The 14,133-nt window shown below is 38.8% G+C and overlaps 1 protein-coding gene across 1 annotated transcript; it reads left to right on the forward strand.

The window, feature by feature from the left end:
- The first annotated feature begins 2,720 nt into the window (after positions 1-2,720).
- hp (haptoglobin) lies at positions 2,721-7,937 on the forward strand. Its single transcript, XM_069697709.1, has 4 exons — positions 2,721-2,821; positions 3,261-3,343; positions 6,486-6,763; positions 7,213-7,937. The coding sequence occupies exons 1-4, from the start codon at positions 2,799-2,801 to the stop codon at positions 7,768-7,770; spliced, it is 942 nt and encodes a 313-aa protein (XP_069553810.1). The 5' UTR covers positions 2,721-2,798; the 3' UTR covers positions 7,771-7,937.
- Positions 7,938-14,133: the final 6,196 nt, after the last annotated feature.

Consider the following 14,133-nt stretch of genomic DNA (forward strand, 5'->3'; position numbering starts at 1 on the left):
ATGAGAAGGTGAAATGCATCCATCCTCTCAAGGCCATTTGTCCAGCTTTGGCCCTGATGGCTTTGGCCTGTGTGCACAGTTTCCAGAAGGTTTGGCACATCCTCTTTGTTGTCACCCCCAGGGTACACAGACTACAGCTTTCAAGTGAGACCTCTGCCCTCAGATATGATTTTAAAACACTGGACAACACATTGAAGGACATATCACTGATTCGCCCTTGTCTTGGCCCGATATCTAAACAGAAATCTCCCTGAGACTGGCTGTCATTCAACAGCAAACACATTGAAATTGAAATGGAAATTGAAGCTTGCATCCGGATGTATAAATGCTAAAGAAATGTTGATTTGAAATAAACAGCAGTGCTGAGCAGCATTATGTAACTTAATCCTCGAGGGTTTCTAAACCTGCCAAATAAAAAAACTACAGGAAAGATCATATTGTATGTCTGGTTCTGCTTTCCAACAGCATATAACTTGGCTTCACGTTGATTACGTATAAGGGCCCAGTAGCCTGAGTGATTGGTGGTGTAGTGGTATGGCACGGTTGGCTACACATATCTACAGTATAGCATGCGGCCAACTAGCATGCCAAAAGCTCTGAGAGAAGTCAAGCATTGAATAATTAAAGCAAAACAGGCAGCATTTACCTGAATGATTTCTCTCTGGTGACAGTCACTGTTTAATTTTTTACATGGGGGGTCGCGGTTCTTGTGGCTCAGGGGTCTAAGATGCTAACCTTGTAATAGCAATCATGTGGAGTCTGGCCAATTTTCTGTCACATTCGACTGTCTACTATTAAATAAAGGTTCCAAAATACAGCAAAAGGTTAACATGATCACAACACTAACTTGCTGTTTAGCAGGTGTAATATTTGCCCTGTTCATTAGTTTCACATTAGTTTCTCGTTTCATTGAAGTAATAATTTTTAAGTACCACGGTGACATTTCCTTAATTAGTGCTACAAATTTAGTTTTGCAGGTATTTGGTTATTTGAACAAATATTAGTCTAATGGCGGTAAATGAGGAAAAGTCAAAGGAACACCAAAGTCACAACAAATTCATGCACTCGGGAAACACTGTACAAATTTTAATGGCAAAGTATTGGCCAATATTGGACAAAGTAATTGGCCAACGTTGAGTAATGCCACCAGCACAGCTGCAAAACAGCTGGAAAAAACATCCATAACACCAATTGAAACATATGTGTGCTTAATCTCTGTAGTCTCAACTGAAGCTGTGATGAGCGTTCAGAGAAGAGCGGTCATTCCTGAGTGAACAGCTTCTGTGTCTGATCCAGTTAAGAGTACACTTACCTCAGGTCACTAAAGACTATTACGCTGGCGACGCTGCCACCATAAAATGACTTCATTTGAGATCAGTGTTTGATTTTCTGAATTTTCATAACCAGTTACAAGTTTAAACTGATTAGCCTCAGGAAATCATTTCTCAAGGCACCCGAGAACTATGTTCAATCCTCTTGTACAATTAAACTCATTTTAAAGTCCAAAGCGTGAAAATTAAATCTATCAAATCAGGCTTGTCACATGAGGGAACTTGTTTGGAAGAAAAAGAGAAGCTTTTGGCTTCCGCACATTTTCTGTGTCAGTGTTCACACTGTTAAAATAAAAACACATACATGTTGAAAATACATTGCAGAGCTTTTTTTTTCTTTTTTTTTTTTTAATCTACACTCTCTTTGTTTAAGTGTCGGTCACAAAGTGCATTTAGTCTTGTGTTTTGGTATGAGGTTGATTATTTCCATCATTGGGAGCTGTTTGAATAGAAAAGCAGTGGTGCGAAATTGTGAAGATGAAAACAAAATTCTAAATCAGATCAGGAAAAAAGTATTTTGTAATTGTGGCAACTGACAGTCACACCTGCATACTACTGTACCATGATTATTGTCTGACTTGACAACTGCCACATTTTTTTTTAAAGCAGAGCATTGTGATTTAAAATGCTAAATTAAAATATCTCATCATAATCCCAAACATCTGTAACCTTTCACTGACCGAGTGTAAATAAATACTCAAAGCAACAATGCTGGACTTTCCTCTGTGCAGCACATATTTGACTTACTGCTGATACACAGTGTCCTGTGTTTACTGATAGGAATTTGTTCCCTGCTCAAAAATATAATGAGGCAATATGCCCCTTTCTTTCCTGTAACAACAAAATAAACAGCACAGTTTGCCACAAACCATTACTTTCTCATCCAGAAGAGGTAGCAATGTTAAAATCAGTCAACAGTGTTTACTTTTAGTAAACAATGATGCAACACTGTGAGGCAAGCTGTTCAAACTGTCATTGTCTTCCTTTGTAAATAATTTCAAAACACAGACTTGTGAAATTGTTTCATAATCAACACAGGATCCACAACTGAGCTTGATAGGTAAAATATAGATTAAAAAAACAGAACTCAATTTATAAAGCATGAATTAAAATGTAAACAACATGTTTTACCAAGCAAATCTGTGTTGTTCTGGGATAGTTTTTACATTACTGTGTAATTTTACAGATTTAGCTGATTTCCTTTTATCATACAAGAAACCGATGTGTGGATGACACAAAATTTAAACATAAATAAGTGTTGTTTTTTTCCTGCAGGCTGTGGGGAGTCTCCCAGCTGATGTAAAGTGCGATTTCGTAACCATTTATTTCAGATTCCAGGAATCAACATTTTTGTGCCAAGCAGAAATTTCCAGAGCGGAGGCTCTGCCTCTCTGCAGAAATAAATACCGCCAACTGCAAAATACACAACACACTTGAGAGGATAGACTCAAACTATCACTGACAAAGATGAAGACTATCAGGAAAATGGGGTAAGTTAAAATATTCATTTGTTCGGCATGTTTAATTTTGTCTCAATACATCTGGTTATACCATAAATATTGCTATCTTCAGAACTAAATGTTAAAATCTTTAGCTGAGCCTTGTAATTAAAAGGTTATCATTTTTAAATCAAAGCATATTTTTTTACTGTGAAAAGTCTCATCTCATAAAAAGGTTTCTATCCCTTTTGAATTTTTTTCAAAAATTATCCAGTTGTTTTTTGGGACTTCTATACATTAAAATTAAGTAAAGCAAGCAAGTAAATTAATTACTTAACTATCAAACTCAAATAACTGATTTCACTGATTTGCCTTTTATTCTTAATTTTTATATGGCTTTATATGGGTTTTATTGTCTCCACTGATGTAGCAGAACAGAGATATGTATTGTTATTACATCATTTGACTCTGTTGTTGTTTGAATTTGAAGCTTTTCTCTGACTTTGGTCCTCCTGGCTGCATGGGCCTGTTGGGCAGATGTGACTCATACTGAAGAAAGGATGAGACGCTCAGGTAACAAACAAACATGCCTATGTGCGTAACCCTGGTGTCTTATTCAAAAACAATTCCTCGTTCATGACTCTATTTATTATAAAACTATACAACCGAATATTTTGCTACAGTAATTGCAATAAAGCACAGAGAGTATCCACCTGTGCAAACAGCTGAGTCTGCACTAAGGCACTGGGTTGCTTTGAGTTAAGCAAATGTGAGCATGCTAACATGTTGAACATGCATAATGTTTCTCATGTTCACCATCTACAAGAGTAGATAAGCTGACATATGACACTATTGAGCACTATTTACAAGGTGTAAATCAAGTCCACGAGAGAGTGATGAATTCTGCAGGTATTTTGTCGAAATAACTTTATTTATTTAGCACCCTAAAGAAGTTGATAAAAATGCAGTAGACTAAAATCAGCCATGAAGGAATAAACCAGCAAAGTAAGATCCAAAAACTGAAAGATTAAACAAGGTAAAATCAGTCCAAACTAGTCCAACATTATTTAGTTATGAGAAAACCATGAGATAAAATAAAAGGAGTTTTAAAAGACAACACTGCGTTTGTGTCCCTGTGATAATCAGGCAGGGAGTTTTAAAAGTGAAGTGGCTCTTCACTAAAGGTTATTACTCCTTCATTACTTGTAAATGATTCACTTGGTGACATGATTGTGTAAAACAACAAGTTAAATTTAAGGCATACATTGAGGTTAAACAGGTTGTTGTAGCATTTATAAAAACACAACCTACAGGATGTAACAGAATTAAGATGGAAAAACATTTACAGTCAGAATACAACCCCACATTTGTACACAAAGGCCGATCCCAAGATCCAAACAACATCACCCACAGGCTCCAGCTGTCTGAGACTACAGTTCACATTCATACTGTACCACCCTGACTGCTGCGGTTCAGATAAATTACTCCTGCATGAAATGGCCCAGGCCTTCCTGTGGGATCTGAGGGTATTACTGCTCATTTCAGACATTGTTCATCTGGCTCTGAAGCTAAGGTGTCTGAAAGGGAAAATATGCGCTTCCCAGCTTCTTTTTAAACAGGCCATAAAGATGAAGAAAATAAATCAAACAACAAGAGTCCAGCGAACGGTGGTACCAAACCCCCTGGAGGCATGTCATTATGTATTGATAAGATAAGGAATGTTATTTTCCATAAAAAAATATGAACACACTGAGATGAGGAAACCTTGACATGTCCACACACCCATCGAATCCATTTTCTATTCATGCAGTCTATATAATATATTACACTAATCATTCAATTCATTCATGAAGTGATTGCAAGCTATTTTCTACTGAGTTGATTTAACAAGACACCTGAGATCATTCTTGGTAAGCTGTAAAGGGTGTAGAATTAAAAAAATGATGAATGATCATGAACAGCTAGTTTTTATTGTGCAAAACGCAGCCATCCACACACTGAAGATGTTGCTATTACTTTGAAGAAGGGATCATGATTTCATGATTATCTGTGCCATACAACAGACGAGGGGATCAAAAGCACAGCGAGTGGATGGATTCTCTCTTTTCATTTCCTTATGATGAATAAATTAGAAGCCACTCCTTCTGGAGAAACCATGAAAGTGTCGCATTCAGACAGCAAAGCTCTGTTTAACAGCGCATCACTGGATGTGATAACAGTATGCTTTAATTACTGCAGCACATATGCTATAACATGATAACCTTGGTGTAAACAGGTCATATTTTCTTCAATATGTTTAAGTTCTACTTGAGGGAAAATGGAGAAGAACAAGAGTGCTGTTAACAAAGCAAAGCCTCTCAAACAGTTAAGTGTTCTAAACATTTGTGCTCAAAAGAGAGTTTTTGGAAAGGAATTAGTAAAATGTAATTTAATAAGGAGGCCTCAATGAGGTCAACAGCCATGTTACATAACAGCAGATGTGTGAAGTTGGAGAAGGAATGCGTCACAGAGGAAATGGGTCTTATAAGTGCACAGCTTGAGCAGACTGATGTACACAAAAATCATCTTTCACATCAATATTACATTGATATTAATCTTTTATTTAAATTTGTTTGCATTTTTGTGTGCTGCTGTATGTCCCTGTGTGTGTAAAAAGCACTGTACGCACATTGTGCACCTACCTGTGCAGGTGCATATCACTCTTAATAATGCACCTTTAAAATAACACTAAATTATTGCATCATTGTCTAAACAGCAGGTTTTTGTTGGTCAATCACGCAGTCGCTTTCAACTGCATTAAGATAGCGAAGCACCAACAATGCACCTTACTACGCCTCATTTTTAGACAATCACGCATTCAGTGCAGCTCAGTTGGGCAAAAGTACAATTTGCTATTTAAACAACGTGGGCGCCGGGCAAGAAGCTGACGACTGTGCCCGTCTGAAACTAGAAAAGATAAATAAATAGATTACAGATATTCCAGTGAAAAACATGAGTCAGTCTTACACAACAGTCATCACAAATATAGACACACTTAGTCAAACAATAACATATAATATTGGAAGAAATTAGCAAATAAACCGATAAAGTTTATTGGAACATCAAAGGTTGGTGCTTTTTTTTAAATTCATACATGTCCTCTTATTGGTGATTCGAACAAACGTTAAAAATATTGTATTGTATTGTATATTATATCAAAGAGCTGTAACCTAGAGAAATTCTGGTTTGTGGTGAACTCAGCTGCAGATGAGATGTTATCAACAGCATAAAAATTGACTTTGCATCACTGAGGTAGGATATAAATATTGTCCCTATACAGAGTAAATTGCTTGAGCAACAGTAGCAACAACTGGAAGAATTTTGTCAGAAAGATATGATTTCAACTCGCTTTAAGCAGAATTATAAAAAGCCACTACATGCATCTTATTCAGCAAAATATCATCAGTGGCCTCAAAAGCTGTGTTGTGTTGTGTTGTGTTGTGTTGTGTTGTGTTGTGTTGTGTTGTGTTGTGTTGTGTTGTGTTGTGTTGTGTTGTGTTGTGTTGTGTTGTGTTGTGTTGTGTTGTGTTGTGTTGTGTTGTGTTGTGTTGTGTTGTGTTGTGTTGTGTTGGCCACAGCTTTCTACATTTACATTGTAGATATTTAGAGAATACTATCTAACTCAAAAACAGGAAAACAAATATATGGTAAATAAATAAACATTTATTTTTCCCAGTCTCGAGGTTAGCATCCCTCCGATCTAGGCGAATGGTTGGGGGGACCCTGGCTCCTCATGTCCCCTGGCAGGCCATGGTCTACCTCTCCGACAGCATCCTGGACGGAGGCTACGCAAGTGGTGCGCTCATCTCTGACCGCTGGGTATTGACGGCTGGAAGAAACCTTTTCGTTAGGAAGACCCGTCAGGACACTCAGGGCAAACAACCCATCATCCCTAAAGTGTATCTGGGAATCTCACACAAGGCTGTTGCCTCCAAAGAGGTCGCTGTTGCAAAGGTGGGCAAAAAAGTTGTTAACATTTTTTGGACTAGTCTAAGCTCATTTCAAGGTTTCCATGGATGTCCAATATATAGTGGTGAATTGCTGAAATATGTATAATGTACATCACAAATATGCCATGTAATTTTATTTATTTATTCTGGTTTTTGTATTATTATTCATATTCATATTATTTTAAATTTTTCTTTCAGTATAAACCTTATTTTTAATGCTGCACCACTTTAGCAAATCAAAACTAAATAGAAATTGTTATCTTTACTTTGGCTATTTTCTTATTTACTTACAGTGAAATAAAAGTAATAGTGGTTGTTTTTTTTGCTTTGTGTTATGCAGGTAAAAAGCTTAAAGCTTTTGAATGTACTTTAATACTAAGGAGCCCATGTTTACCTTTACTGACAATGGAAAGGCAGATTAAAAACCAAAACTCTCACATTCCCAACCTGCAGGTTGTTCTCCATCCGCTCTTCCAGAACCAAACTGACTGGGACAACGACCTGGCTCTGATCCAGTTGAGGGAGCCTGTGGTTATGAGTGATAAAGTCACCCCCATTCCTTTGCCAGAGAGCGGCCAGGGCCTGACCAACATCGGGGCAGGGATTATTGCTGGCTGGGGCTGGGGGATCCATCTCACCCCTTCTACATCACTCAAACACCTTATACTTGGCATAGCCAGTCAGTCCACATGTAAATCAGAACACCCGGGCAGTCCACTCACACCAGCTGTAGACGACAACATGTTCTGCACCAGTTCCATCGTGAATAGTTGGAACGTTTGTTTCGGTGATGCGGGAGGTGCTCTGGCTGTCACAGATGCTGAGTCTGGGGACATTTTTGCTGCAGGCATCCTTTCTTATGACAAATCTTGCAGCAGCTCCGCGTATGCAGTCTATATGAAGATTTCCTCGTATCTTCCTTGGATCCACAGCGTCATCAGGGGAGACACAGACAAATCGTTTGCTCTGCGCTCTGATACAATGGCTAAGATGATAGAGTGGCAATCATAAAGCTTCATTATGATTTATTGAGTAATTGCTGCTTGTGTTGTGTCACTTAAATGTTGTGACTAACATGTGGAAAGGAAAAAAAAATACTTGGATGAATTCATGAAAATAAATCCAGTATTTTCAATTCTTCCAGTTGCCATAATAAAACTGACATTGGTTTAATTTAACTGTGATCTTTTCTTTTTCTTTTTGCTATGGTTTTCAAAGATGCTGACAAAAGATGTCATTTTACTGATATAGGTGTCATATAAGAGACTGTGTTCTTCTGGAGGACATTTTAAAACTAAACTGCTGTGCCCACACGTGATGTTCCAGACTGTATAAGACATTCAACTTGAAAAATGAACTCGAGAGTTTCAAAGATTGCCATGACATTTCATCATGCAGTCATCAGCGTGATAGCAAAAGTTAACTCTGGAGAAAAAAATGGGTGACACAACTCTGAATTTGTGGATTTCAGGTTTTGCCTGCAGAGTTTTTTTTATTCACCAATAGCAGCACTGAAGCAGGACTTCAAAGATATTTTTGTCTGTCAGGTGTGTCAGATTTGCTACAAATCGTGAACTATCTCAACAACAAATGCCCAGAAAAAGGGTGTGATGACAGCTGCCTGTGCATTTGATACAATATGATAAGATAGAATGAGAAATGAAAAAGCGCAAAGCTGGTTTTAGTTCTTTGGATCTGTTTCAGTGAAGTGTGAAGAGAAACAGGGTTAGGTTAAGGAACTGGATCTAAAGAGGCCATTGTTATTTAGCTCTGTCATCTAAAGTGAGGTGTGTAATCTGTTGATTATGACTGTAAAGATTAAAAAGACAGCTTCCACAAAGGAAACTGCTGCTGGTTTAAACTTATAAACCTGTTGCAAAAATGAAATATCATGATACCCAGCAGGACATCAGATCACAATCTCTTTCATTCATTCCCTTATATATAGTTGCTTATGGTGATCTTCTTTAATTGCTTGATTTTTCAAAGGAGACTTGCACGTGATACATTAGATAATACACAGTATATAGCACAGATTGTGGCAACACAAACCTTAAACAAATGTTACTTGTAGCAGCGGATCAGACCTTCACAACAGAATTTTGGACTATTCTTCTTTACATAACTGCTTCGGTCAATCATATTTTTCGATGTCTTTGATGTTTGATGTGATCTCTTGTCGTCATTCAACATTATCCTTCTGCATCACCCAACTTCTCCTGAGCTTCAGATAGCAGACAGCCACCTGGACATTATCCTGTAAAATACCTTCATGAAATTTGGAGTTCATTTTTCCCTTCCATGATGGCAAACTGTCGAGGCCCTGCCGACCCAAATCATGATGCTTCCTTTGGTGTTCTTCACTGTTCGTATAATGTGTTGATGTTGGTACGTAATGCTCTTCTTCCACCATACCTGCTGCTGCATGTTCTTCCCAAACAATTCATTCCTCAGTCTTCGTAGCACTTTGGCACACAGGGAAGTTTTTTTAGGGAGAGCTATGCTTTCCTTGATCAATGGAAGCATGTGCTCTTACATCTTTGACAGGAATATTAAGGGATAACTTAAGCTTTCATTTGTGAACACTTCTGAACAAATAAGTGTGGATATTCCACTTTGTTTCTGGCTGTGCGTGTAAATTCATATTGCACAAGGGTGATATTTTCCGATACTTGTTGTAACTGCTGGCGCCTTGAGTTTCTTGGTGCTGTTCGATTTCAAAGTGATGCACCTTGAGGCTTTGTTGTTCCATGTGGTCGCTAGCTAGACTGGCTATAGCTGCTTGGTTTAGCACAATACTGAGGCACAAACTAATGCAAGGACACTAATTGTTTCAAATTAAAGTCCTCATTTCAAATTGAAAGCCCTCTATTATTTCATACATGGTCCAGATTTTCGCCTATTTTTTTTCCCAGAACTATTTGGCAAACCACGGAAATTATATTGCGACCCCCAAAAGGGAAGCAGCCCCAAGGTTGAGAACCACTGGTTAAAGATACGAATGTGAGCAGCAAATCTTTCCGTCATAAGTTCAGTGAGACTACAGACAGGTACAAAATTATTTATTATATTATTTATTCTGATGCAGGACCAGAGAAGTTACCCCGAATGGTTTGTTGAGTATGATAATTATGTAAATCACATGCTCAGATCTTTACGTTCGCTACATTTCAACACAAGGAGAACACGTGGGAGATTTTGGAGTACCTAAACTGGCCAACAATAAAACAACAAATGAAACATATCTTTTGAAAGAATAGCATTCGGTCAGTTTCCTTATTTATTTTGAAATTAGTTCACTTGTATTTAAAGCCCTTCATGGTCTTGCAGCAGCTTACTTGTCTGAAATGCTTCCACTCCAGGACAGGAACAGAGCAGAGAGACTTTGAGACAAACTATCTCTTCAGCTGCTTAGTGAAGTGTATCCAGAATCACTTAATGGGTTGACCTTTCTTTAGCTAAAATAAAAATGTAGCTGTTGAAGGGAGTAATAAGTCGTTTTTTTGCAGATCTGCAGCAGGGTTCAGGAGGTTCTCCTCTATGGCTTCTAAAATATTAATATCCCTGTCAAAGACCATTACTCTGTACCAGTCTCAGAGTGTACTCTCTGGCTCCATCACTCCTCACAGCACTGACTGAGGTCACAACACGAGCAGTCTCTTTCTGCAGTTTAAACCAGACATAGCATGGACAATGTTAGCCTGCTGTATGTGAACTCAGATATATATTTTTATATGCAAGACTTTATGTGTTTGTTCTGAAACTAAATATTCAGACAGTTTTTCTCAGTTACAAAGTGAGAACATAAATATGTATTAATTGTCCTGCATCTACAGAAGCAGTTGACCATTTCATCAGGAAATACTGTATCTCTTAGCAACCTGTCCATCTGCCAGAATATTCATTAAATCATCATCAAATTATTCAGTTAAAATGACACATTTTTGAACATGAGACTGCATCACAACTGTCGTCCCTTGGAGTGTTGTTCGATTTGATCCCGGTTCTGTGAAGCATTGTGTAACATTTACATTTGTTTATAATGACGATGAGTATTAGTTTTATAGCCATATATAGTGGTATAGCTATTGATTGTCAGGATTCCTGTCTGCTCCTACTGTTTGCTCCTCTGTTTTGTCCCCAATCACCTCTCCTCATGTTTTCTGTCTTTCCCCTGTCTGTGTGTTATTGTGTCACCATGTGTTCTGTGTCCTCCTCTCCCCGCCTCCTTTCACCTCCAATGGCCACACCCCTCACAGGTCTCAGCAGCTGCCACCACTCTCCCCAATCACCACCTGCAGGTGGCTGATTCCACTGATCACCTCACCAGACAGTAAAAAAAAAAAAGATTTTTCTTTCTCCTGATGAAGGCTTTTTGAAGGAATCACTGGCAGGATGAGAGCAGTTCGTCAGTGCTCACAGGGCCAGTCATGAACGAGTGTTAATAGTGAGAAGTTCACAGTTGACACAATCTTCTTCAACAATATCTTCTCACGGGTTGTCATGTTACCATATAACAGCAGGACAGAAACGGTCAGCATGCTTTCAACAGCAGCTCTATAGAAATGCACCCCTCCTCCTCCAACTGTATCTACAACAAAAGGACTGCTGCTACTGTACATCAGTGATGCTTTTTCTCACATTAAACTTAACTAAAGATTTATCAGCTTCACACAGTCCCTCTGCTGTGCAGGACTTTCACTCTGGATTAGTAAAATAATTTGAAATGAAACCTGCATGGTAAGTCACCCAGAAATAAGAGATTTAAGGTTTGTATATTGAAGAGTGATTGTGCCTTTTATAGTGTTGTACCGAAGCCGACGTTGTCTTTATGTCTCTATTAGAGACATTTATACATTGCAAACTTGCTTTTAAATAATTTTATGCATTTGATTTGCTAAAGATAATAAGCAGTTTCATTGCAATATGTTTAATTAGGACCGTTAATTAAAACCTCATGTGCTGTTTAGTTTAGTTATAGCTGGAGCTTCAGGAGCAAAATAGTTTTGACTGTGTTTACATTACGTCTGTGGAGATATTTCATATCTCCTATATATACGGGTTAGGATTGATAACATTATAGGAGTTTATGAGCAGTCTAAGCAAAACTTATTTGTCTATAGTTCCACTCTGTTGTGACACTACATGCTTGATTGCAGAACTGACAACGTATACACAATACTGCTATTCACAGAGGAACTCTGTTTGATCACATGACACAAATGGTATGTTGCAAAAAGCAGAACTAAAAGCAGCCTGCATGCATGTGCTCTGTACTTATCTGACTTATGGACTATTCTATCAGTTATCAATTATTCACTCTATTCTAGGAGTGAATAATAGTTGTTTTGTGTAATGAATTGATATCACAACAATGAGTGCTTGTTAAATGTATGGACATATGGCTAGCCAGCAGAAATCCATGTATGGAACTACAGTGCATCCGGAAAGTATTCACAGTGCTTGACTTATTCCACATTTTGTTATGTTACAGCCTTATTCCAAAATGGATTAAATTAATTTTTTTCCTCAAAATTCTACATGCAATACCCCATAATGACACAGTGAAAATAGTTTGTTTAAAATTTTTGCAAATCTATTAAAAATAAAGAACGAAAATATAACACGTACATAAGTATTCACAGCCTTTGCTCAATACTTTGTTGAAGCACCTTTGGCAGAAATTACAGCCTCAAGTCTTTTTGAGTATGATGCTACAAGCTTGGCACCTATTCTTGGGCAGTTTCTCCCATTCTTCTTTGCAGGACTTCTCAAGCTCCATCAGGTTGGATGGGGAGCGTCGGTGCACAGCCATTTTCAGATCTCTCCAGAGATGTTCAATCGGGTTCAAGTCTGGGGTCTGGCTGGGACACTCAAGGACATTCACAGAGTTGTCCCGAAGCCACTCCTTTGTTATCTTGGCTGTGTGCTTCGGGTCGTTGTCCTGTTGGAAGATGAACCTTCGCCCCAGTCTGAGGTCCAGAGCGCTCTGGAGAAGGTTTTCATCAAGGATATCTCTGTACATTGCTGCATTCATCTTTCCCTCCATCCTGACTAGTCTCCCAGTTCCTGCTGCTGAAAAACATCCCCACAGCATGATGCTGCCACCACCATGCTTCACCGTAGAGATGGTGTTGGCCAGGTGATGAGCGGTGCCTGGTTTCCTCCAGACATGACACTTGGCATTCAGGCCAAAGAGTTCAATCTTTGTTTCATCAGACCAGAGAATTTAGTTTCTCATGGTCTGACAGTCCTTCAGGTCCCTTTTGTCAAACTCCAGGTGGGCTGTCATGAGCCTTTTACTGAGGAGTGTCTTCCGTCTGGCCACTCTGCCATACAGGCCTGCTTGGTGGAGTGCTGCAGAGATGGTTGTCCTTCTGGAAGGTTCTCCTCTCTTCACAGAGCAACGTTGGAGCTCTGTCAGAGTGACCATCGGGTTCTTGGTCACCTCCCTGACTAAGGCTCTTCTCCCCTGATCGCTCAGTTTGGCCGGGCGGCCAACTCTAGGAAGAGTCCTGGTGGTTCAAACTTCTTCCATTTACGGATGTTGGAAGCCACTGTGCTCATGGGGACCTTCAATGCTGCAGACATTTTTCTGTACCCTTCCCCAGATCTGTGCCTCGATACAATCCTGTCTTGGGGGTCTACAGAAAATTCTTTGGACTTCATGGTTTGGTTTGTGCTCTGACATGCATCAACTGTGGGACCTTATATAGACGGTGTGTGTCTTTCCAAATCATGTCCAATCAACTGAATTTACCACAGATGGACTCCAATCAAGTTGTAGAAACATTTCAAGGATGATCAGTGGAAACAGGATACACCTGAGCTCAATTTTGAGTGTAATGGCAAAGGCTGTGAATACTTATGTACATGGGATTTCTTTCGTTTTTGATTTTTAATAGATTTGCAAAAATTTCAAAAAAATTTATTTCACGTCATTATGGGGTATTGTGTGTAGAATTTTGAGGGGAAAAAAATGAATTTAATCCATTTTGGAATAAGGCTGTAATATAACAAAATGTGGAAAAAGTGAAGCGCTGTGAATACTTTCCGGATGCACTGTATGTTTAGTCAGCTGACACCCGGGGCTCAGCCATTGTACCCGAGATAGGGGTGTGACTGATTCCAAAAGGTACGTCCCATCCCACTTATATGTAAAGTGAGTTTATAAATATTGTACTCTTTTACGTAAGAAGTTGAAGAGGTTGCAGTCCAGCAAGCTGTGCACTTCTTCCCATGCTGCATGTCCAATGAAGAATTCTGATGAATTGATCTTTGACTCCAACCTCATCTGTGACCAGTCTGTTCAAAGAAAATCTACTACACGTCTGTGCCTGTTCTTATTTGTTCTTGCTGTGACTACTGTACTTA

This window comes from Brachyistius frenatus, unplaced genomic scaffold (genome assembly GCF_029030835.1).
Source record: "Brachyistius frenatus isolate BFR_SWC_R1_liver_20210118 unplaced genomic scaffold, ASM2903083v1 Contig_24, whole genome shotgun sequence".
NCBI classification, from domain to species: Eukaryota; Metazoa; Chordata; class Actinopteri; family Embiotocidae; genus Brachyistius; species Brachyistius frenatus.